The 20,941-nt window shown below is 46.4% G+C and overlaps 2 protein-coding genes across 4 annotated transcripts; one reads left to right on the forward strand and one right to left on the reverse strand.

Moving 5' to 3' along the window:
- The first annotated feature begins 5,766 nt into the window (after positions 1–5,766).
- On the forward strand, positions 5,767–6,896 carry polr2c (RNA polymerase II subunit C). The gene has a single exon (XM_061824475.1). It carries the CDS (start codon positions 5,905–5,907, stop codon positions 6,730–6,732), a length of 828 nt encoding a protein of 275 aa, XP_061680459.1. The 5' UTR covers positions 5,767–5,904; the 3' UTR covers positions 6,733–6,896.
- Positions 6,897–7,028: 132 nt separating this feature from the next.
- jade3 (jade family PHD finger 3) lies at positions 7,029–19,873 on the reverse strand. Of its 3 annotated transcripts, none has more exons than XM_061824471.1 (12): positions 19,779–19,873; positions 16,837–16,905; positions 15,228–15,287; positions 15,032–15,111; positions 14,812–14,969; positions 14,108–14,298; positions 13,121–13,332; positions 12,488–12,655; positions 12,295–12,411; positions 10,002–10,466; positions 8,929–9,046; positions 7,029–8,823 (listed from the first exon to the last, which is right to left on the reverse strand). In XM_061824471.1, the coding sequence occupies exons 3-12, from the start codon at positions 15,274–15,276 to the stop codon at positions 8,042–8,044; spliced, it is 2,340 nt and encodes a 779-aa protein (XP_061680455.1). In that variant the 5' UTR covers positions 15,277–15,287; positions 16,837–16,905; positions 19,779–19,873; the 3' UTR covers positions 7,029–8,041. The 3 variants fall into 3 exon arrangements, with proteins under 3 accessions (XP_061680455.1, XP_061680454.1, XP_061680456.1); XM_061824470.1 differs by lacking the exon at positions 19,779–19,873 and adding an exon at positions 18,460–18,734; XM_061824472.1 differs by lacking the exon at positions 19,779–19,873 and adding an exon at positions 18,038–18,226.
- Between the last annotated feature and the right edge of the window lie 1,068 nt (positions 19,874–20,941).

Consider the following 20,941-nt stretch of genomic DNA (forward strand, 5'->3'; position numbering starts at 1 on the left):
TACCTGGAAATGAAAGGCAACACGACTTGGTTATTCTTCTTAAAATTTGATTCAATATCAAAATCGCTACCATTTAAAGAACGTATCACCGCATTCATTTGTTTCGCAGTTCCAAGCATGTTTTTTTTTCTTATTATTCTTGATAAAAAAAAAAAAAAAAAAAAACAACCTGCTTGGGTAAAAATTTTAAATGCTCATTCAATGTTTTTACTCTCATGACAGTTCTTAGGACCCGGGTTCAAGCGTCGGTCTCACACTTCTGAGGTCTCGGGTTCAATCCCTGACACGCCTGTGTGGCGTTTGTTCTCCCCGTGCCTACGTGGGTTTTCTCCGGGCACTCCGGTTTCCTCCCACATCCCAAAAAAGAAACATTAATTCGACACTCTAAATTGCCCATAGGTGTAATTGTGAGTGTGGCTGTTTGTGATTGGCTGGGAAACAGTTCGGGGTGTGCCCCGCCTCCTGCCCGTTGACAGCTGGGAGAGGCTCCAGCACTCCCCGCGAGCCTCGTGAGGATAAGCGGCAAAAGAAAATGGATGGATGGATGGAAGGACTTTCCTCGAGCCCAGGGGGCCGCTTGGCCACTAGAAAGGGACAACATTTGGTCCTCCCAGTCGGGGCAATGAACGGGTCAAGAGCGACATCTGCAGGCGACGGAGCGCCACAGCGGGCGCGCGTCTTCCTTTGTAAAACTGAACTGGACAGATATTTGGCACCCATTTGACCTTTCTTCAGGGATAAAAAAAGGCCCGGGCTCTTCGTTTTGCGCAGCTTTTTCCGCTTTTTTTTCATCTGTGGACCGCCTGATTTTGCCAGTTCCTTGGGTTCTGTTACTGCACGTGGACATCGCTTTATAGTGCGTGAATACGCCAGCGATTTGTAGCAGAGCTGCAGCATGTCTGATCCATCAAAGCCTAGTCGTGTTTTTGTTCGTGTTCTCAAAATTTGCCTCGTTTCATGCTTTCGGAGCTCGCCTCTAATCTAGTGTTTACGTGTCTCTGCCTTCTCGGACTGCTACGCTGTGTATGACCTTGATTTGGAATCAAACCATTCTTAATATCATGTCCTCGTTTCGGGGTCCTGAATTTGTGTCCGCCCCCGTGACAGCGGGTTTCAGTCTGCAAGGACCTGCCTGATCACACTGAACGGTCTCGCCCTCCCCGGAGGTGATGTGGACCCAGGACATATTTGCCTCGATCGTGGTTCAACTTCGCAGCCTACAAAAAGTCCACAATGGTGCGTATTTGGGTCGTCTTAACGGGAACAGTGACCCGTCACAACTGGTCTTCCTAAGCCGCGCCCGTCTGTCCTGGTTCGGGTTTGTTTATTGTCAGGTCTTGCCTGTTGTTGCGGGTTCACCCGTTAGCTCCTATTCAAATTTCCATAAAATTCACTACGCGCACCCTTGTGTTTGCGTTTAAGGAGAACCGATGAGAACGGAGAACTGGAACTGATTTATGTGTAGCAAACCTTCAAGGCTTATGAAATTGATCAACAATTCATAAAAATGTTTTTTCATTTTTGCTGTTACGCACAAAAAAAAAGTGACGCGGTTCCCCATAAGTCAAAAGTTGGATTTACAACACATGATCGAAAAACTTCCAGCGACGTTCCCGATTCCAAATTAATTATACTTTTATTTCATATGGTAATTGCTGCTTTTTTTTAATAACTTTACATTTTTTTCCAATCACTGTCTTGAAAAATACTTTTTTCTTGAAGAAAAAAACTCAAAAACGAGTTGAACTTTTTTCCTGAAACATTTTTTTTTAAATGTCTTCAACTTGTAGCATTAATTATAGCTTGTTTCCAATTGAATTCATTTATTTATGAAGAAAATTAGTTATTTCATTTTTTTATGTGACTTTATCCTCACGACATTTAAACATGTGGAATTGTTTTTATTCTCATATTTCATGACATTTTTTTTCTCAGAAAATGATTCTTTTTTTGGAAATATGACCATTTTTCTAAAAAAAAAAAAAAAATTTCCTCCGTTACCCGGCGTAGTAACCAGTTGAAAATATTTATTCATTACATAGTGCAGTGTAAAATAAACATCTACATTTTTATATAACCAAGTGAACGTATCAACGATGGCAACAAAACATCATCCGTACATGAGATTTGTACTTGCCTGCCCCGAACCGGACTAGAGATCCTGCATTAGGCCAGTTCTTCAGTCCCAGCTGGGCCTCAAGTCAAATTCCGCTGCAAAACTGCGCAGCATTGGAAGCATCTGGAAAGTATTCACAACGCTTCACGTTTTCCACATTTTCTTAGTACCTATTCTGAAATGAAAAACAAAAACAAAACAAACAAAAAAAAACACTTTTGTACACACAAGTTTCATACCGTTCAAAGTTTACAGTCAGTTAAACTTCTTGCTTTGAGAAGCACTTCAGTGGGTATGAAAAGTCGACACACCCTGTTGGAATGTCAGATTTTTGGGATACAAAAAAAAATCCTTTACAAACATTTAATGACCTAAAACTTATACATGTCATCCATCAATCCATCCTTTTTTTTGCTGCTTATCCTCACGAGGGTCGCAGGGAGTGCTGGAGCCTATCCCAGCTGTCAACGGGCAGGAGGGGGGGTACACCCTGGACCGGTCGCCAGCCAATCGCAGGGCACATAGAGACAAACAGCCGCACTCACAATCACACCTCGGGGCAATTTAGAGTGTCCAATTAATGTTGCACTCTTTTGGGGACGTGGGAGGAAACCGGAGAAAACCCACACAGGCACGGAGAGATCATGCAAACTCCACACAGGCGGGTCCGGGATTGAACCAGGGACCTCAGAACTGTGAGGCCAACGCTTTACCAGCTGAAATAATGTGGTTGCACAAGTGCGCACACCCCCTTCTAAGCGGGACAGTCACATTCAAACGAGAATCAGAACACAGCCGCCACCATTTAGTGTGCCTCCGATTAACCCAAAATAAATTCCAGCCTTCAAACCCGTAGACTTCAACTGACGTGGTAAGAAAAACAATGCAAGAAAAATGTAGTGCTTTCACACAACGTGTTTTCACTGTGAACTTGTACGGGTGGCCCCAAACTTCTTTTTTAAGCAGGACTGTAAATCTGCAAATATTGAAATGCCTTGCTCAGTACTTCGTCAATGCACCTTTGGCCGCAACGACGGCCAGAAGCCTTTTGGAGTGTGACGCCACGAGCTGGGCGCACCTCTCTTTGGACACCTTCACCCACTCCTCTTTGCAGAAAGTCTCCAGCTCCGTCAGGTCGGACGGGGCTTGCCGGTGAACGGCCGTTTTCACGTCCCTCCAGAGATCCTCGATGGGGTTCAGGTCCGGGCTGTTGCTGGGCCAGTCCAGGACGTTCACAAAGTTGTCCTCGAGCCACTTCTGCGGTATCTTGGCTTTGTGCTGCCGGTTGATGTCCTGCTGGAAGATGAACTCTCGCCCGAGTCTGAGCTCAAGAGCGCTCTGGAACAGGTTCGCATCCAGGATGTCTCGGTACACTTCCGCATTCCACTTCTCCTCAATCCGGACCAGTCTCCCAGTCCCCCCGGCTGAAAAACATCCCCACAGCCTGATGCTGCCGCCGTTTTCGTTCACACTCTGGACGCCGTCTGCTTGGCATCTTCCGTTGGCACCGACGAGTTCAATCTTAGTCTCCCCAGACCAGATAATTCTGTCTCTCACGGTCTGAGGGTCTTCCAGGTGCCTTTGGGCAAACTCCAGGCGAGCCGCCATGTGCCTCTTGCCAAGAGCTGGCTTCCGCGGGGCCGCGTTGACACCAGATGACGCCATTAACCCTTGACAGCTCGGTTTCATGGGGCGGCCGGATCGAGGGAGAGTCCTGGTGGTTCCAAACGTCTTCCATTTGCGGATGACGGCGCCCACTGTGCTCATCGGGACCTTTAAAGCGGCGGCGATTTTCCTGTACCCTTCCCCGGATCTGTGACTTGAGACGATTTTGTCTCGGAGTTCTACAGACAGTTCCTTGGACTTCATGCTCGATCTGACGCGCGCCGTTTCCCAATCACGTCCGACCTGTAGCGGTCCCTGAGCTCAATGGACAGGTGAGAAATTTTCAGACGGGATCTTGACTTGATTTGAATCGTAGGTTTGTACCATCAGAAAGCGGATGCGGTGGTCTAATACCGGGAAAACAATGAACACAACATCAGTTCCAAGATCACGACACAGTACGATGATGCATCTATAAAAAATTTTTATAACCACAAAGAAAACGCTTGCCAAAGAGAGCTCAGTTTCTACTGTAACTTTGGTCTATGCTGGGTTTTAGATCATCATTATCTGGTTTTGACCGAACAAGACAAGGGCAATGACGCTAAAGCTTTAGCCTGGACTGTCCCAGACTGCAGGCCATATCGCATTTTTACAAGATCTTTTTTTTTTTTTTTTTATGTCTGATAGAGGGTCAGTCAATGACTAAATGATTTAAGACTTCCTTTGAATCTCAAATATGGAAAATTAGGGGGTAAAAAACGACCATCTGGATTGGTTCTCTGTTCTCTGCTCTGAGATACTGAAAGCTTTTAGCTAACACCCATGCAGCACTGCATCCATCCATTTTCTTTGCCGCTTATCCTCACGAGGGTCGCGGGGAGTGCTGGAGCCTATCCCGGCTATCAACGGGCAGGAGGCGGGGTACACTCTGAACTGGTCGTCAGCCAATCGCAAGGCACATCGAGACAATCACACCTAGGGGCGATTTAGAGTGTCCAATTAATTTAGCATGTTTTCGGAATGTGGGAGGAAACCGGAGAGCCCGGAGGAAACCCACGCAGGCACGGGGAGAACATGCAAAATCCACACAGGCGGGGATCGAACTCGGGACCTCAGAACTGCGAGGCCAACGCTTTACCAGCTAACCACCGCCCGTGTAGCACTCCCTTACAAAAATACTGAATTTCTGGAGCGGTGGAAAGGGGAGGACATCAATTTCTTTTTATTATTTTATTATTTACTAATTACCTGTTTCCTCCCTTAAAACTGATAAAAGGACATAATCATACCTATATAATTTCACATTTTCATTTATCTAATTAAACAATGTTAATTAATCATAAATAAAGATGATATTAAAACATGAAAATGATTATTTTGTGGTTAAAAAAAAAACTATTTACGTCAACCTTGAACTGTTGATTAATTTCTTTTTTTCCCCCCGCCAATTGACTCCACAGCTTTCGAAATGTGGACCCTCAACACAGAAGTCTTCACACCCCTAAGTGAAAAGCTCCAGTACAGGAGTCTTAACCGAACCTTAAAATAGCAACAAACAAACAAAAAACACCAAAGCGAACACTTTGAACAGATATTACATAGTCGAATTTTAGCTAACCACAAAGTGCAATGTACATCGTTTCAAGAAGCAGGCAAGAACCGAGAGTAGCAAAATATGCAGAAAGTCACAAATGCTCACAAATCTGTAACAAAGGGGAACGGAGGACAACGCTTACTTGTGGGATGGAGTTAGCGAAATGGCGAGTGCAGCTCGGCTCACTTCGTTTGGACCATAGAGATGCACATACAGATGCCACATCCAATATGGCGACAGGGGCGAAATACATTGGTCAGGTCGCCATTTTTAGGACGTACGTCAAACCCGCTTGTTATTTTACGTTTAGTCGCCTGATGTCTTTAGATTTTTTTTTTTTACTTAAAAAAAACACATTTTACTTTACGGATATATGCGCTGTAATATTTTTAGGAGTTGAGGAATAACCCTGCAAAAAAATAAAAAATGCGTATAAAAGCTCCCCCTCGCGCCTTCCGATCCGGCGTCTTACGTCATCGTGCGTGCCCAGGAAGTTAGCTGCGCTCACACTTGCAAGAAGGCGACAAGCTAACAACAAAACACTCGTGGAACATTTCGCCAGGCTGAGACCGATTTCTTTGCTACGATGCCTTACGCCAACCAACCCACGGTAAAAATCACGGAACTTACCGACGAGAATGTCAAATTTGTCATCGAGAATACCGATTTGGCGGTGGCCAATTCCATTCGACGCGTTTTCATGTCGGAGGTGCCGACCGTCGCGATCGACTGGATCCAGATCGATGCGAACTCGTCAGTGCTGCACGACGAGTTCATCGCGCACAGAGTCGGCCTCATCCCGCTCACCAGCGACGACATTGTGGAAAAAATGCAGTACTCCAGGGACTGCACCTGCGACGAGTTCTGCCCGGAGTGCTCCGTTGAGTTAACGTTGGATGTGCGTTGCACCGACGAAAAGACGCGCAACGTCACCTCACGCGACTTGTTGTCCAACAACCACAGAGTCATCCCGGTGACGTCCAGGAGTCGCGACAACGATCCCAACGACTACGCCGAACGAAATGAAATTTTGCTGGTCAAGCTCCGGAAAGGCCAGGAACTGCGACTGAGGGCTTACGCCAAGAAAGGGTTCGGCAAGGAGCACGCCAAGTGGAACCCGACAGCGGGTGTTGCGTTCGAGTACGACCCGGACAACGCCCTGAGGCACACGGTCTACCCCCGGCCCGAGGAATGGCCCAAGAGTGAATATTCCGAAATCGAAGAGGATGAGGTGCAGGCTCCCTACGACCCCAATGGGAAGCCGGAAAGGTTCTACTACAACGTGGAGTCTTGCGGTTCCCTCCGACCCGAGACCATTGTCATGTCCGCGTTGGCCGTCCTCAAGAAGAAGCTGAGCGACCTGCAGACGCAGCTCAACCACGAAATCCAGAGCGATGTCCTCACCATCAACTGAAGAAAGTCTCCAGAAGAAATGTGCCCTTCAGGGACCTGGACACTGATCATGGACATTCTTTTCTGCAGTTAAGTGTACTACACTGTCAATGACATCGTTGATGAATATTTTGTTCACTTGCTATTACATTTTAAGTACATTGTAATAAAAAAAAATACACAATTTCTACTGCAAATGTTTTTGCATTACGTGCAAAACTACACCATGAGCTAATAAATGTGCACAATTTAGACAGTTGCCACCCAAGGTAGTGTGTTGGGTTAAAAAAAAAAAAAAATCAATTCAAAATGACTCAATTGCGCCACAATTTAGTGCTTCAAGGGCATATTTTGAGAAATATGTCATGTTTGAGGCTAAGCCAGAGTAGCACGAGTAGAGAGGCAATCGCAAGTGTTGGAAATATGAAAAAATAAATGTAGATTTTCACCTCCAAACTAAAATTATAATCATGAATGTTTGCAAGATCAACTCATTACATTTCCCCCAGTAAATCAATGGATTGCAAATAAATTTTGCAATTACATCACACGCAGAAGGAAATGGATAGAAAACCAAAAATCATTTCAAAAATGAATTTAATATTTTTTAAAAAAATGTAACAATTGAGTAAATTGAATCACATGCTTGTCACGTAGAGTGTCAGCGTTCTAACAAAATCCAAAACTCGATTTTGACTTATCAAATCAGCAAGGAGACAAGAGCGAACGGTGCGAAAACGTGACAACGGCATCATCGTAACTCCGAAGATTTTAGTGTTCTCTGGCGATGTGACGTGCTGTTACCGTAGCAACGGCGAGCCGACCAGCAGTTTACATCATTTCTAATTCTAGCTATTGTTTTTGTTCAAGGCAACAATTTTTTACTAAACAAAAAAAAGAAAAATCAACATTTGAGGCAACTGTTCCCCTGCACCTTCGCAGATTTTTAGGGGGTGACCGAGTCTCTAATTGACTATTCAGTTTTGTGCTGAGGCCAAAGTCCGATGTAGTATTGCTCTGCCGCCAGCCTTTAGCAATTACAGCAGATTTCTTATCATTTGTGGCAGGGATTTGAACCCTCCACCCCACAAATAGCCAGAGAATACTGTATTGGTGTTGATGTGTGTCTTTAATGGGTGTGGCCTAGTGAGTGATGTCACAAGCTGGAGTAAAAAGATCTTGAAAGTCGTTCCATGTTGCATTTTGTCAACGCTCGACGTCCAGTTGTGCAATGAGAAAGGAGGTGGAGCCGTTCAGTAAAAAGTTGCGCAGAGTGCGAACGTGGCGCTAAACAGTCAAGGCCAATCCAGGCGGCGCTTGCCAGTCTGCCGTCACCTTCGTACGCAGTGTGAGGCGGCGCCCAGCGGCTGTCTCCCGCGGCCGGCGCCGCCCCCCCGCCGGCCGACGTCCGGGTGGGGCGGCCCGCCCTGGCGCCGGTGCCTCCCTTTGGCTTCGGGTTCCGAGTCGCTGAGCTCCAGGTCGGGACAGTAGCCGTCGCTGTCGTGGCACAATCGTGTGTTGTTGGCGGAGACCGGCTTGGGCCACAGTTTCTCCTTGCGGGCGAGCTTGTCCGAGGCCCGCATGTCCTCAGTGGTCCGCACCAAATTCATGGTGGCTTCCTTGAAGGACCTGCCGAAGTGTTCGATGGCCGACTTGCCGAACGCGCCTTTGTCCGGCGGTTGCGTGGGCGCGTCGGCCTCGCCGGGCGTCTGGCACGAGCTGTCTTTCTGCGCGACCATTTTGTCCGACAGGCCGTTTTTGGAGGCGCGCTCTTGCTCCGGTTTGCCATTTGACGAGTGGCCGCGGAGGGTGGAGTGCAGGCCCAGCGGCTTCCCCGTCAGAGGCTTCGCCGCCGTGGGCTTGCCCGCCACCCGTCCATTGGCGCGTTCCTCCCGCTGGACGTGCCCGTGGAGCTGCGGCTTGCCCTGGCCCGGGCCCTCGATGACGCGGTCAGACAGGTTTCTGCTATTGTCCGGGCACAGAGGCCCGTTGGCTGATTTGGATGCGGTGTGACAGTTTCCCAGGCCGGAGGCTTTGGGCATTTTCAGCTTCAGCGTGATCCTCGGAGGAGGCCGGAACAGAAGACTCTCCACTGGCAACGAAGCCGCGAGGCCTTGAGACACACAAAAACGCACAAATGTCTTTTCTCTTTCTTCGGCGATTTACAGTCTCAGCGTTAAAAAAGGGTGCAGAATAAGCAGAGCGATGAGCGGCTGACCGGCGGAAATGTCCTGGCTCGTGAGGCTGACGTGCAGGTTGAACATCTGCTCCTGGGCTTTGCTCTGCAGCAGCTTCAGCTTCTCTCGCCGACTCACCATGTAGCACAAGTTCCTCACCTGCAGCAACGCGTGACAAACAAGCCAACTTTCTGCGTCGATTCAACATATAACCGAAGAAGTTCAAGTTAAAAAAAATACATTTATAAAAACTAACGATTTTATCTCCATTTTAACAACTTCAAATTCACCTATTTTTTTGTAAAAGCTCAAATTTTTAACTAAAATGTATAATCTCATTTCGTTAGAAAAAAAAATAATTAAAAAATATACTTTCAAACACCAAATTCATTTTTAGGTACCGTAATTCCCAGCCTACAGAGCGCGCCTAGTTATAAGCCTCTCCCAGTACATTTGTAAAGGAAATACCATTTGGTACATACGTACGCCGCAGCTGCGTGAAAGACGAAAGTGCCAACATTGAAACCCGCATTGACTAATGCGAGCTCCACCGTGCTAACAGGGCGGTTAAAAAAAAAAAAAAAGAAACATACCGGTAAAAATTACTGAGATACGGCAGTAACACGCAAGTGCAGCGCTAGTAGGGCCGGACCGGTAAAAGTCACTTCCTCGGCACATATAATCCACCAGTCTCACTTTCATCTTTTCCGCTCGAGCGCCCCTTTGCGGCCATTAAAAAAAAAAAGCACAAATTAGCCGCATCACCGCATAAACGGCGGGGTTGAAAGCGTGTGAAAAAAGTCGCGGCTTATAGGCCAAAAATTACGGTACATTTGATTCAAATCTTGAGCAATTTTACAGGTTTTGAAAAAAAAAAAAAAAAAAGTTATAAAATTTAAAAATGCTTTAAAAATTCCAATTTGGAAATTAAATTAAAATGAAACATGAGGATATAATGTAAAAAGTATGAAAAATATTCAACCTAATTTATTTTTGAAAAATTAACATTGTAAAAATCACTAAGATTTTTTTTAAAAACTGGAAGTGTTTTGTTTTCTAGTTCTGCCACATGATGGTAAAAGAGTGCGTTGAGGCAAGAACAAATTGCACTGACCCTCTCCAAGTCCTGTCGCAGGTGCATGAACATGCGCATTCGCGTGTGGATGCTGTCCTGGTGCGGCTGCAGAACCAGGTTCTCCTCGTCTTCCTTGGGTGCCAGCAGGGCCTTGTTGAAGTTGCTCTTCCTCTTAACCTTCCAGTACTGGTAGACAAAGTCCACCAGGCGCGGCGAGAGGCCCACGGCCCGCGACACCTCCTCCGGCCGCACCAGCGCGTAGAACTCCTCCTCCAGCTCCAGCAGCCGCTGCGCCCGGAGGCCCACCTTGGCCGAGTCGGAGGGCGGCGGCTTGGCGCGTGCCGGGCTCAGGCCCGTTTCGCCCGCCGCTTTGGGCTTGCTGTGCTTGAGGCAGTACGACTTGAACTTGACCTCGTCGCCCTCGTCCAGGATGGTCTTCATCTCCAGGCTGTGCTCGAAGGCGCACGTCACGTGGAAGGGTGTGGTGCAGTTCTTCACCGAGCACTGTGGAGAGGGAAGAGCAGAGGCAGTTGGTGAGCAAGTACCCTCATTTCCGGGCTATAAACCGCAATTTTTTTCCACAGGCTTTCAAGGCTGTGGCTTACGCAGTGATGCGGCTAATTTGTGCATTTTTTTTCCCTAACAGCCGTAAGTGGGCACTTGAGCGGGAAAAAGTAAGAGTGAGACTGGTGGAATATACGTGACGAGGAAGTGACTTTTCCCGGTCCGGTCCTGTTAGCGCGACGCTAGCGTGTTACTGCCATGTCTCAGTGATTTTTACCAGTATGTTTTTTTTGTTTTTTTTTTTTATAACCGGCCCTGGTAGTGCAGCGCTAGCGTTAGCATTAGCGCGGCGCGAGCGTTAGCGTGGTGGCGCTAGCATTAAAGTCTCTGTCTACCGTCTTTCTTTGTAAATATCTCATTTTTCAAAGTCGGTTTCAATGTGGGCACTTGCGGCTTTTACACGTCTGCGGTCTGTGTGTACCAAATGGTATTTCCTTTCCAATTGTACTGGGTTAGGCTTATAACCAGGTGCGCTCTGTCCGGGAATTACGGTAGTAGTCATAGTACTACATAAAGGTGAATTAACAAACCAAAATACGAGAATGACCTTATGCAGTACAGCGGTTAGCCATCTTTTCTCACAATCGCGACACTCTACTACCTACTGCAATGCATACTATTTATACCATGTAAATACACTGTTCAAGTATGAGGTACCTAAATTTGTCTGACTTCCGTGTTGCCATTTCTCTCTCTCAAAATTAACGTGACAAGACAAGATTCACCGCCTAATCTTAATCTTACACTGAAAAGATGTGCTCATCTGAAATCCAATGGAATGCAACACCACCATCTGCAGGGATCTGTTAGTCATTACAGGACTTTACAAACCCGCCTGGTCACGAGTGCCTAAAGGCAAATTCTGGTGGTTTGGATTAACGATGTATCCAATAGGTCATGCCATATGTACTGTACCTTGACAATGTGATGTCAATCCTCTCTCAGTTAATGTTTTTTTGACAAGATTTTTAATCAGGCAATTTAGAATTTTCATGGGGGCTGCCATTTTGCCAAGTCACATGACCTACGTGCGCGGATGTGACGTAATAGGTGCGGCAAAGGTTCGGTTACGTTGGGGAAAAAACTGTGGCCGGCGCTGATTTTTCGGATTTATCCTCATCTGATGACGAAATAGCAGTATCGGTTGATCGGGAAGACGGAGGAATACTTCCACACAGATTTGAACCTGTGGCTGTAAATAATGTAGAATTTTCGAATGGTTCTTCGGACGGGAATGACGCAAGTCTGATCACTCGGCCGGTGCGGCCAACATTAAGTGCGCAAACAAAGGTTCAGTTCGATTCGTACAGAATCATGGATTTTATAGAGTTTTTTCTTTTTTGTGGAGTTTTGTCCGTCCACTCCAGTTTCCGGTCCTTAAAAGATTGTTTTCCGACTGGGCAGAACGTGCCACTAAACATTCCCCGGATTATTTCTATGCGAATTTATGGCAAAATTTCGCGATAAAGCCAGCTATTTTACCGGGTCCGATCGTGTTGGTACTGCATGTGAAGACACTACAAACAAACAAAATTTCTTTGTTGCGGCACTTAACACGTCACATCCGCGCACCTAAGGTCATATGACTCGCCAAACTGGCGGCACCCATGAAAATTCGTAGTTGCCGATAAAAAAATCTTCTAAAAACATTAACGTCACGTTGTCAAGGTACAGTAAATATGACATGACCTATTTGACACATCGTTAATCCAAACCACCGGAATTTTCCATTCAGGGTGTGCCTAATGAACTGAACTTGCAGCCTAACCTGGATGCAGGCACCAGTCTTGATCTTGCACACGCTGCAGATGAGCGACCAGCGGCTGGGCGGGATGTGGGACACTTTGGTGATGGGCTCCATCCTCTCGGGGCACGCGATGCTGACCTGGATGCAGCGAAGCGAAAGAGGCTGAGCTGGCAGCTGGCAATCAGGCGGGACCTTTCATTTATTGACTTTTTACTTCTGGGATCCACAGGGCGCAGCTAACGTGCGCCCACTTGGTGCCGGCGCGGGTCGCCTTCATGGCGCCGCCCTTCTTGGGACACAGGAGGCACTGCGGGTCGATGCCGAGCACACACGTGCGGCACAGCCAGTTGCCGACGGGCACTTTGACGATCCCGTAACAGGCCTGGGGAGAAAAGTAAACGCGCCGTCCTTGACACGAGAGCTGCGCCGTGACCGCGGCTGTGTTCGGAATCGCGCTCTCACCGCACCGGAGTAACTGATGTAAGTGAGATCGGCATTTTGTGTATGCTGGCGTTAAGCTCCCAGACTTTCTGGTTGGATGAAGATTTTGACGCCAAGATATACAATAAGTTTTAATAAGCGTTAATAAACCCAATAACTACAACCGGGGTGTTGAGTTGTATTTATAATCCTTTGTTTCTATGCCAGTCAATCAAAATACGTCCGTCCGTGAAACTGATTTGTGGGGCAAAAATGGAGTCGGAACTGCTGCGTTGGGCTGAAAAAAATAACGATTAAACAACTTTCAGCGAAGAAAAATATATCTTCAGTCGTTTAACCTCACTTCGGGAATAAGAACGAATGATTCCAAACGGAGCGAACGTCGAGTCAACCTTTCGACAGCTACCTGGTGCACGCAGATGTTGCATTTGTCGCAGAAAACCATGTCGTTGCCTTCCTCGCTGTCGGGCGAGCGGCACACGTCGCACACCACGTCCTCGTCGTACTCGATGCCCAGGCCCTCCACCGTCTCCATGGCGTGCCTCATGTTGTCGTGGCACTGGCCCTCCAGCGCCTCCATGGTGCGCTCCATCGTCAGCTCGTCCACCGGGTCCTCACCTGGATGGCACAAACGCAGGCGCCCCGCAGGCTGTAAAAAGCAGGTTGAAAGTGACAGCTGGTGCCATAAGCCCTTCCTGGGGGAGTGGGGAAAGTGGGTGGCACGCGCGCATTATCCTAGACCTATTTTACTGGCAAAAAAAAAAAAATACTACTAACATAAATTTCAATCTCATTTATGAATCCACGACTTTTATCATTTACCTGCTAATGCTTGTACTGAGTATCAAGCATAAATTGTAGTGGATTGATACAAAAATCTGCATTTCCTAAAAGGATAGCATTTGCAATTAGGATGCTAGCGATTAACATCCATCCATTTTCATAGCTGCTTATCCTCACAAGGGTCACGGGGAGTGCTGGAGCCTATCGCAGATGTCAACGGGCAGGAGAAAGGGGACACCCTCAACTGGTTTCCAGCCATTCGCAGGGCACGTCGAGACAAACAACCGCACTGACAATCACACCTAGGGGCAATTTAGAGTGTCCGATTAATGTCGCATGTTTTTGGGATGTGGGAGGAAACCGGAGTGCCCACTCGGAGAAAACCCACGCAGGCACGAGGAGATCATGCAAACTCCACAAAGGCGGGTCCGGGATTGAACCCAGGACCTCATAACTGTGAGGCCAACGCTTTCCAGCTGAACCTCCGTGCCGCCAGCGATTAACATTTTAGGTAAAATAAACTACCAACAGTACCTCGGTCTATCTTTGCATCAACTCATTTTTGTGGTCAAGTAAACCATTTTTTAAGCTGTACTGCGGTGCCGCTCACCCATGCAGAGCAGCTGGTTGTTGAGGGCCCGCAGCCAGTACAGGTCGACGTCGTCCAGGTCGTAGCGACACATGGCCTCCGCCAGCTCCCTGATGTTGATGAAGCCCGGCTCTGTGGACTCCTGCCCGGAGCACTCGATGTACTTCTTCTGGTGGCCGTACAGAATCTCCTTGGACTTCTCCGCGATAATCCTGAACATAAAAATCACGACAAATGTGATGTCCGGCTGTCAAAGCAGTACAGCGCGGTACGCATAGTCGGGTCCGCCGCGTGTTTTCAATGGCGGGTGTCCGGGGTGACGTCACGGACAGGGGATGCGGCTAATATGGCGACCGCTTGGATGTCGAATGTGACTTCCGCAACTTTGCGCATGGATGACGCGCTCCCTGCTCATATTTATTTTTTCGTGTAGACATTGAAGTGAATAATGCTATATGTATTTTTCATTTCAATATCTATTTTAAAATGTTTATAGGCAAGACACTTGACCTTTAAAGGCATACAATCATTACATTGATAATATAATTTGTATGCTAATTGCACTTAATAAAACCAGTTCATATCTTCACATTCTATTTCATTAGGCTTTATCATGTTATTTACTCAAAATGTTTTTTTCTTGACTAAAAACAAACAAAACGTAACATAATCTAACTCTTAAATCAGAGTACCACAATTTTGTTTTGCGACGGCATCACCTGTACCTGACTGACGCCTGCGGGATTGTGTCCGGGCTCGCCAGAACCTGAACCCCTTTCTCCCACTCCTGCTTCCAGGTGTCAGCCAGCAGGTAGTAATCCTCAGTCGGGATGTGGTGGGAGTCGGGCAGCTTCATGGCGCTGATCAGGTCTTTTCGGAAGACCTGCGACACGGGACAAGAGGTTCGGATACCGGGTGGGCACCGCGGTCGGGAGGGGGACTCACTTCAGCCGGTTTCTTCGGATCGGCGGCGGGGGTGCCCAGTTTGCTCCCATACTTGTTGGAACAGAATGAGGTTGAGGGACCTAGATGGGGGGGGGGGGGGGGGGGTTGATTAAGCTACATGCAGAAAAAAGGAAGTACTTTTTTTTTCCCCCCCATCGGGCAGTGCTGTGCATGTGACGTGGGCCCGGCGACTCACTCTCATTGTCAGAAGTGTCGCTGCTGCTGGAGGTCCTGATACGTTTCATCCTGTCACATCCTGAGGACAAGATAGAATTGGCGTGAGGCCTACGACTAGTAACACAGCTCACATTTGCCGTCGGATAGTCACAAGAAATTCTCGAGATTAAGCTTTAAAGGGAAACTCCGGTGGTTTGGAGCAACAATGTATCCAATAAGTCATGTAACATGTACTGTATCTTGCCAATGTAATGTTAATCTTCTCTCGTTTAATGGTGATTTGAGAAGATTTTTACCGACAATTACAAATTTTCAGGGGCGCTGCCATCTTGGCGAGTCACATGAGCTACGTGCACGGATGTGACGTATTACGTGCCGTAGCAGAAATGGGAATGACGCGAAGTCTGACGAGCTAGCCCCGGCGAGCAACTCATTCCCATCCAAATATTCAACATTAATTACAGCTACAGGTTCAAATCTGTATGGAAGTATTCCTCCGTCTTCCCGATCAACCGATACTGCTATTTCTTCATCAGATGAGGATAAATCCGAGAAATCAGCGCTGGGCCTAAATGGTGTCCCGTGTAAACGAGCCTTTGGTCCGGCACGTAATACGTCACATCCACGCACGTAGCTTCATGTGGTGGCCTCCCTAAAAATTCGGAATTGTCGATAAAAATCTTCTCAAACCACCATTAAATGAGAGGATTAACATTACATTGTCAAGATACAGTAGATATTACATGATCTATTGGATAAGTTGTTGATGTAAACCACAGGAATTTCCCTTTAAGTTTTGAATGACTCCAAAGTAACTGGGGAAAAAAAAAAAAAAATCATACAAGTTGAATGAAGTGTTTACTTAGTTGGTTCAAAAGCATGATAAAGTGCACTAGTGGCTGTGACTATCCTTGTCTACTTGCACAGACATTACAATACGTCCTGACGTACGACGGTAAGATGTTATTAAATGAAATTGCCAACTTACTTCCACGCGGAGCAGTGCATTCAACTGCAATAACATTACTCCGTGTGAAAAACGGCCCCTGAGAAGTCTCGAGTGAGACAATTTGCATCAATCTTCCTTTGTAAACCAATTGATGAAGTATTTGCAGCCTGACATGTAAACAGGTGAGACTTGTAAAGTCATGGAGCACAAGTCAAAGTCAAGTCTTCCTGAAGTTTTAGCCAAGCATGTCCAAATTCCAGGCGGGACGGAGGCTCAGCTGGAAAGCGTCGGTCTCATACTTCTGAAGTCTCGGGTTCAATCCCTGACACGCCTGTGTGGAGTTTGCATGTTCTCGCCTTGCCTCCGTGGGTTTTTTTTCCGGGCACTCTGGTTTCCTCCCACATCCCACAAACACGTAACAATAATTGGACACTCTAAATTGCCCCTAGGTGTAATTGTGAGTACGGCTGTTTGTCTCGATGTGCCCTGCGATTAGCTGGGAACCAGTTCAGGGTGTACACCGCCTCCTGCCCGCTAACAGCTGGGATAGGCTCCAGCACTCCCTGTCCACCCAAGCTTGTAAGGATAAGTGGCTAAGAAAATGGATGGATGTCCCACTTCCTAAAATTGCTGACGTAATTCACAACATCTGGCTCCTGCGACGACTCTCGGTACTCACCATAGAGGTCCAGTTGAAAAGCATGCTAATGGCTTCCTCCGATGAACATTCAACTGCTGAGGTTCATCCCTGAGAATAAGAGAAAGGACAAGTTAGCTCAATCTTCTCTGGTTGTTTTCATGATCATCATTAGCACTCATGCTTTTGGCGTCTACCGTATTGAGCAGACAATAATTCATTGGATTGGTCTTTTTTTTTTTTTTTTAAACCTTTCCAGTGAAACTATTTTTCATTTCAGGCTCTTTGGCTATCACCACTTTTCTCATAACACATTAACGCTACATGTGTCAGTAGCGTTGTTTAAACAGGAGAGGGGGGACATGCCTGGCATTCCGCATGAAGGGTGCATGTGGTTGTTTAAGTTCATGCTACACACGTAAACATCCATTTTTCATAGCACGTATCATCACTGGGGTCGCGGGTGAGCTGGAGCCGAGGCCATCTGATCTTGTCCCCGTTCAATCAGAGGGCAGCGAGGTGTGATTGGTTTAGTACGTTTAATTTAATGGTCCACATATGTAGATATCATCGCCTTTCAAATGATCCAACATGATAATTTATTGCAAATCATTTAAGCCCAGTTTGATAACCGCTGATTTAGTTGTGAACGAAGTTTAGGCCTACCCCAGACAGCATGACAGGGCTGAAAGCGACAACACTGGACACTCACTGAAAAAAATAATCGCTGCAAAACAGGCAACAGAACTTTTTGGTTAAACCGATCTGTAGTCTACTGCTGATTACTACAGATGGGGGGGGGGGGGGGTAAAAAACGCCTTTTTCCCCCCCGATGAAAGTAGTCTACTTTCTTTTAGCAGATTCGGTCCTTATGCAATCACAAAACTCAATATTTTGTAGTTCTTAATATATCAGTTAAAAATGCTCTAAAACGGCTGGCAATGTGGGGAATTCTGATTTGAAGGGCTGGCAGTGAATGGGTTAAACACAGGCCACCGTAGTTTACCTCAACTTTTACTTGAGGAATTGAATTACTTCAACTCTTAAACGAGTACCTGTATTAATACTCAAGTACTGATTATGTGGACTCCAGATATCTCTTGTGTTTTATTGGTATTGAAAATATAAATAGCATGTGAAGGAGCTGCTGAGGAAACAAGCTAACCGGGCGCAGTGGTTGCCGGATGTGACGTCACAGCCATGGGAACCCGTTGTGAAAAAGATGGGAAAGGATTTTGTTTACCTTAACCCACTTGTGTCGCGATTAATCTACTTCAACCGTGGAATTACTTTCTACCCCACGCGAGGGTGTTAGTGGAAAAATAAAGACGAAAAAAAAAGTAACTCGACGACGCCTAGGAAGCGGGAGAAGACGAGGGCCAAATCAAACATGGGCGCCACCAGCACCGCACCGACATGTCACTTCCTTACAGTGGAGCCTTTAAAACGAGGGAGACGGTGCCGTAGGGGGGTGGGGTGGGGGACGAGAGCAACTAAACGTCCGTAGTGCGGTCAAACGACGAGGAAAGCGATCAAATGGGTTAATAAAACAAAACAAACAAAGCTTCTTTAAAAAACGCAGGGCAACCATGTACGGAGGGGGCAAATATTGGTAGTCGAGACAGGAAACACACGAGCGTATTGTCCACGCTGCCACCATTTTACCTTCAAGTCTAGGTCCGCTTTATCCCGACCGTACGCCGTCCAGCGTCAAACACAGCATATGGCCACAAAATGAAAAGTATTAGTGCGTGGGAATGGGTTAAATTGAAGGTTTCTTTCTTTTCTTTTTTTTTTTTTGGAGGGGGGTTCTCCTCCCGGGCTTGCAGTCAGTCGGCCCACCAACACGACACAACAGCGCTATTGTACCGCGTGACCCGCCGGGTCCTAAGCCCCGCCGGGTTCGCCTCAATACCCCGCGAGTGCGTTCGATTTGGACGCCCGGGTGAGGATTTGGAACGGGTGGACACTCGACCCGAATTAAAGCGGCAACAGTTTTATACAGCGAATGTGAAGCCAAATGAATAGTAAACTTAATCGTAAAAAGAGACGGATTAAAATCATATTGAAAACAAACCACAGCCGAAGTTTTGGGTACTGATCAATGCAAAGGTCCACTCGTTTTACTTGAAAAAAAAAAAAAAACTCATTCTAAATCTTCACCGATACCTGTGTGACTATTTTTTTTTTGTGGGGACGGGGCGGAATATAGCACCACTTAAAAACAAAAACAAAGACAGGATAGCGCATGTACATGAACGGTATGTCGATTGGTTGAAGCCGCCATCTTGGTACTCCCAAAACGTGTGGAGGACATGATTTGCAGGTTGGATTATGGTGGGGGCTTTTCCTCAAAGTTTGGCATGGAGAATTAAAACTGGTCGTGTGAGCTTGACATTTTTTTTCAGTTCTGGTAACATGAAGGATTTTTAATTCGACTTGGTAAGACAAAAAAGGCGAAGTGCAAAGGAAAGACATAGAACACCGTGACGAGCAAGAATCCGTGTTTATTACCTTGGGTCCGATTTCCGTGACATGCTAACTTTTCCCAAAATACGCTGTGAAGCACTACCATCATAACGTAGCAAAAAACTAAGCTTTTTTTTTTGTCATAAAAACATTACATTTTAAGTCAATCAGTTAGATGTATTTTTGGAAATAAGGACTCGCAATGGGCAAATACATGCTAAACGCATTGTTCATTTGTTGTCTCTGCGACGTCCTATTTCAGACAGAAAATTAAACTTGTTTCCTCGCATTTGAAAATCAAATTCAATTTGCAGACTTCAGTATTATGAAATTCATTAAAAAATTTAACAGAAAATGTGTTTTATTGTTAATCCAAATATTGACATCGCTTTTTTGCAAAAAAACATCGGCCTATAAAGGTGAGAGTGAACAACGATAAACGAAACTTGGTGTTCAAGTGAATTAAGCTCATCAGAAAAGCTTTAACAGTGTCAAAGTAAATCTTTCTAATTTACCTGTGGAATATTTTCTCACAGCCACGAAACTGGGGATTATTGCACAGGTCGGCATGGTTGTTTTGGGAGTATCAAGATGCCGGATGGCGACATCAGTTTTGGTGGCCAATGAGCCATCCAGTCTTGTTTTTTTTTTTTTTAGATCAGTGCTTCACACAGGCCTGAGGGCAACCCATGGTCCTTGGTGACCATTGGATTACAATGTAAAAAGTGGTCATGTATAGCAAATCAAATACAAGCATTTTTTTCAATCAATCCATTGCATATGTTGTCATAAAGCGTAAAGGTCGCAGTCCATTCATCCCATCTGGAAGCAACGAGATCATCACACACAGATGGGAGTAATGAACAGCATATGAAACGATGTTAGGCGGAAGTGAAAGTTGCCAAGTGTGCTTCGCCGCTGCAACGTGGACGGGAGGAAGTCGCCATTGTTGTGACAGACTCCCACGGATCATTTTGCACTCAATCATCATTATCATCTTTACTTTTGCCGAGTACGCGTGTCAAAAACGCACCAGGAATTTGTTTCCGGTAGTTGGAGCCGCTCGGGTACGAAAATGCGCGCAAAGAGGCAAACCACACCGATGATATAAATGTATATTTTTACTGAAAAACATACAGCTTCGAACATCAATGCTATACAAAAACACTCAATTAAGGATATAAAACCCGTTGTACAAAAAAGACTGATCACATGATGGTCTCTATGCATCTATCCATTTTCTTTGCCGCTTATCCTCACGAGGAGCGCTGGAGCCTATCCCGGCTTTCGACGGGCAGGAGGCGGGGTACACCCTGAACTGGTTGCCAGCCAATCGCAGGGAACATCGGGACAAACAGCCGCACTCGCAATCACACCTACGGGCAATTTAGAGTGTGGAGTGGTACACACGACCGCCTTTGGTGCGGGCAGCGTGGGATCGATTCCCGCTCGGTGATGGCGTCGATAGGTGCCCCGCGAGTGACTGGCGACCAGTTCAGGGTGTAGTCTTCCTTTCGCCCGAAGCTAGCTGGGATAGGCTTTAGCTTCCCCCGTGACCCTTGTGAGGATAAGCGGCTTGGATAATGGATGAATGAATAGATGGCTATATATAAACAGCATTCATATTAATTTCTGAGTAAACAAAGGTGCGCTCTGTCGTACACTCACGTATAGTACA

Source organism: Syngnathoides biaculeatus, chromosome 7 (assembly GCF_019802595.1).
Source record: "Syngnathoides biaculeatus isolate LvHL_M chromosome 7, ASM1980259v1, whole genome shotgun sequence".
NCBI lineage: Eukaryota > Metazoa > Chordata > Actinopteri > Syngnathiformes > Syngnathidae > Syngnathoides > Syngnathoides biaculeatus.